This window comes from Gekko japonicus, unplaced genomic scaffold (genome assembly GCF_001447785.1).
Source record: "Gekko japonicus isolate JY-2015 unplaced genomic scaffold, Gekko_japonicus_V1.1 scaffold421, whole genome shotgun sequence".
Classification (NCBI taxonomy): Eukaryota; Metazoa; Chordata; class Lepidosauria; order Squamata; family Gekkonidae; genus Gekko; species Gekko japonicus.
Genome location: NW_015164195.1, coordinates 851,931 through 856,409, shown reverse-complemented (window position 1 = coordinate 856,409; position 4,479 = coordinate 851,931). Strand labels below are relative to the sequence as shown.

At 38.4% G+C, this 4,479-nt stretch overlaps 1 protein-coding gene across 1 annotated transcript in view; it reads left to right on the top strand.

The window, feature by feature from the left end:
* Positions 1 to 3,809, top strand: part of CACNG1 (calcium channel, voltage-dependent, gamma subunit 1) — a 31,856-nt gene extending 28,047 nt beyond the window's left edge. Inside the window, exon 4 of the mRNA XM_015408325.1 lies at positions 1,646 to 3,809. Coding sequence (XP_015263811.1) covers positions 1,646 to 1,872 — 227 coding nt within the window. The 3' untranslated portion in view covers positions 1,873 to 3,809. The remainder of the gene's footprint in view (positions 1 to 1,645) is intronic.
* The last annotated feature ends 670 nt before the right edge of the window (positions 3,810 to 4,479 follow it).

The following is a 4,479-nucleotide window of genomic DNA, read 5'->3' as shown; positions in this document are numbered from 1 at the left end:
GGAAACACTGCTGGGTAAGATTGCTGAGGATTATCTGGCAAGTTTATGGCTCAGCAGGTTTGATTGCTCATATCAAATAAAATAAACCACAGTAAAGGAAGAAACTTTTCACAAAAGGAAGTTTAGCTCTACTTATGCAATATAATAATCACTTAAAGTGTAAGATAGAAAAGAGGTATATAAATATATAAATCCGTAGACAAAATTATAAATGCAATTTGTTGATCTCTTAGCTAAATGATCATTTTCTTGATCCAGACTAACTTGGCAAGTTCCATAATTTCCAGCTTACCATGGCAGACCCTCCCAACATGTCATTTAGTCAGAGTCCCCTAACTTCCAGGAGCAGCTGGTTACGCAGTGGGCACCACAGGCAGGCTGAAGGAGGAAGGCTGGAAAATTCTGTACTGCAGATGGAAAATTTAGTTTAGCTCGAACATAATGATTTTCTTGAGCTTTTAAAAAAATTGCCCTAGTTGTACAATTGCTGTTAGTCATCTATTACAGTTGGTAAACTGTTACAGAACTGATTAGATAAAATGCAATATGTGATTAACCTGCCATTGGTACCTTGCACCTGGTATGCACAACGGTCAGTATTATTACGACTAGATTTTGATATACATTTTCATTTGAAAATAGTCAACACCTCCTAAAATTTTACATTGTCTTGCCACAAGAGCAGACATGAGCAAATACTTTAGTTTAGGGTTATGTCCCTGTATAAAGAGCATTTTAAAACAGTAACCATGCAATCACAAGAGAAAATCAACACAGTAATGAGCACTCACCCCTAAATTAAATATCATTTGAGAGCTTGTATAGTACCTGAAAAAACTGTGCATCAGGTGGCTATTCTCTTCCCCTCCCCAATATATTCTACAAAATGGAGACAATGCTTTAAAGACTCACAATAAGTAACAATTAGCAAAACAACTCTGTCCAAAATTTGCTTGTCCATTGATTAAAAATTATCTAAAAGATAGCAGAAAGAAGGTAATGGGAGTTAATTACATCATAAAGAAATCATGGCGATAGATCAAGATAAGTAGTCATGTTAGTCTGTCTGTAGCAGTAGAAAAGAGCAAGAGTCCAGTAGAACCTAACAAAATCTGTGGCAGGGTATGAGCTTTTGTGAGTCACTACTCACTTCTTCAGATACAGCTAGAATGGGAGTCCATCTGTCCTATTTATTGGAAGTGGAGTTATTTCAGATGCCTAATGACATTACAAGGCAAATGACAATAAGAGGTGAATGATAATAGCAGGCGTGATTGGATTTAGGTGAACCAGTTTGGTGTAGTGGTTAAGTGTGCGGACTCTAATCTGGGAGAACCGGGTTTGATTCCCCACTCCTCCACTTGCACCTGTTGATGTGACCTTGGGTCAGTCACAAGCTCTAGCACAGCTGCTCTGAAAGAGCAGTTTGTGTCAGAGTTCTCTCAGCCCCACCCACCCCACAGGGTGTCTGTTGTGGGGAGGGGAAGGGAAAGGAGTTTGCAAGCCACTCTGAGACTCCAAGTGAAGGGTGGGGTATAAATCCAATCTCTTCTTCTTCTTCTATGTAGAGGGGTAATAGGCGGTTATCATGGTTAGAGTATTGTCTCTCATACCTAACAGATAATTTTTATTTCTCTGTCTCTAGGCCTGTGCATTATCATTTCTGTGGAAGTCATGAGGCAGTCTGTCAAAAGGATGATTGACAGTGATGAAACTATCTGGATCGAGTACTACTACTCTTGGTCTTTTGCCTGTGCCTGTGCTTCTTTTGTCCTTCTGTTCATCTGTGGGATTGCTCTTCTGTTCATCTCCTTACCTCGTATTCCCCGGAACCCTTGGGAGACCTGTATGGATGCTGAACCAGAGCATTAAATAACTTCTCAGGTTATCACTTAAGAATGATCATCCGACCCCCAGCAATCAACTATAGTTTGAAGACAATTTAAGATGACAGAAGAATTTTTGGGTGACATCTGCATGTTATCTGGGTAACATCTGCCTATAAAATCAAAGGAGAATTTCATATAATGTACTCTTTAACAAGTAAAAAGGGTTAAAGTTACCAATTAAGAGTGCAATTTTGGTAACATATACACATTCTACATAGCTTTGGGTTTGCAATTCCCCTATTGTGTACTTGAGAGATTCAGTTGTGCATAGAAGAAAAATATTGTCCAAGAAGGAAGTTCAACCCCTAATGGGGGCATAGAAAGTTTAAAAAATAGTCTTGGATGATATAAAATCATATCCTTGCTGCTGTATGCGAATGATTCAATCCTTATCTCCCATACCGAGATTGGCCTGAATAGACTGAGATGTTTTTCAAACTATTGCCTAATGAGGAGTTGCAAATAAACTATAACAAATCTAAAATCTTGCTTTTCTCTAAAAATGGCAATCTGGGTCTTTCCAAATGGACTCTAGCAAACTCAGACATTGAATAAATCAGGAATTTCTGCTACCTGGGAATTGTTTTTTTCTTCAAACCTTTCTTACCACTGTAAATTTGCTCTGAATAAGGTTAAGCCTGCTTCTGGGAGATTTCTCACTTCTTCTTTTCAAGGGGAGGAGAATATCCCCAGTGCTATTCAGGTGTTCAACTCTAAAATAATACCCCAGCTATTTTATGGTGTCACTATCTGGATTTCAGTGATCTCAGAATCTTTTGATCATCCCCTATGCCAGCTTATGCATAGGATAATAGGAATCCCCCAGTGCATCTCAAATGCATCTCTCAGAGCTGAACCCGGCCAAAAATCATTGGAAGCCAGAGCATGTTTCAGCACTTTTAAGCTAAGGCTAAGGATTCTTTTTACTTTGGAAGCTGAAGGTCTCCTGTTATTTCTTAAATGAGATGCTTAACATTCTCAATGGATGAATACAGTAAATGATAGATTAAGGCAGCTGGAATGTACAACCGAAGATTTCTTTTTGCTAGGTAAGGCAAAGACCTTTTCGCTTGTCCAGCATCGATCTACAGAGCTGGATTACAAGAGCACAGTGATTCACTCTTGCAGAGTCTGCTCAAGTCAATTCTTTGGTATCTTACCTCCTCAGGCTCCTCACATGAGATGACTAATAGCCTCCCACCTTGTTAGGACAATAATTTTAGCTCACCTTAATGCTATCCCCTCCAAAGTACTACAGGGCAAATTCTGTTGTATTCCATATTCAGATTATCTCTGCCCGTGTGGATTGTCATTTTTTACAATTTTATGAACAGTTGGATCTCACTGCTCTTAACATGTTTCTCATTTAATAAACTTCAAGGGGATAATATTCCCTATTTGATGTTAGACAGTGACCCAAACACAACCTATTTGGTTGCTAATTTCTATCATATCTTCCTTTAGTAAACAACATATTATTCTTTTAGTCATTGCTCAAGATAATCTCATCATAGGAGCTTTGAAAAGGTGGAAGAAGAAGAAGAAGATACAAGTCTAGTAGCTACTTAGAGACCATCAAGATTTTCAGGGTATATTCAGAGAGCGTTTACTCTTGAAAACTCATGCTCACGTTCAGGGGACAGAAATCAGTTTAAAATTAACAAACTAAGTGAAAATGGATGCAACCAGCATCTCTGTTGTGGGACTGTGATGGATTAGTTTTCTTTAAGCAACATTGAATTCGAGAGAAATGAAGACCCAGATAAGAGGGAAAGTAATTTCAATAAAATATAGTGAACTTCTTGGCTGTTATTTACTTGTATTGAGTGTTGGACAATCCCTACACTTCCCCCCACCAATGTCTGTTGCATTACCCATACAATTATTTTTAATGCTTATTCTTACCAGCTCGATTTTATATACCTGTAAAATAAGAGTTCTTGAAAACATCTTGATGGGTTTTGTTTATTTACTTGAACGCATGGTTTGTAAGGTACATAGAAATTGTCAGGGATCATGCTAATCCAAAAACAACAATTGCACAATATTAGATCAGCTCAGGGCTCAACTTTAAATAGACATCCCATTTTAAAGCTCTACTGTATAGGGGCCCCCAGGAGAACATTTTTTGCTATCAAAATGACACATACCTTCTGGGTGAGGTTTGCTCTGCCTGCAGGAAAAAAACCCAGGTACCATATGCACCCAACATAGCAAATAGCAGCATGGGGGAAGGATTCACTTTGTGAAAACTGAAAGAGGAAACACATCCCCTGTAGGGCCCACTGAGAAGAAGAGTCTCATTTCAGAGCAATTAGTTTTTGTTTTAAATGGCAGGAGAGCCATTCACAAATCTCATTGATAACTTCTAGTTTGGCCTTGAATTATCACAATATAGTGTGAGTACATCAGAATTCTTCTCCAGTATATGTTGTAGAAACTGGAAACATTGGACTATTTTGTAATGCTGAGAAGGTAATTCCTTTTGAATTCATGATGGTTGCTTAGAATGTACTGTGCCACCAATTCCTAGCTTGCTGTCAGCACAGATGAAACAAGTCAGCTTTTTACACACACAAACACAAATCTG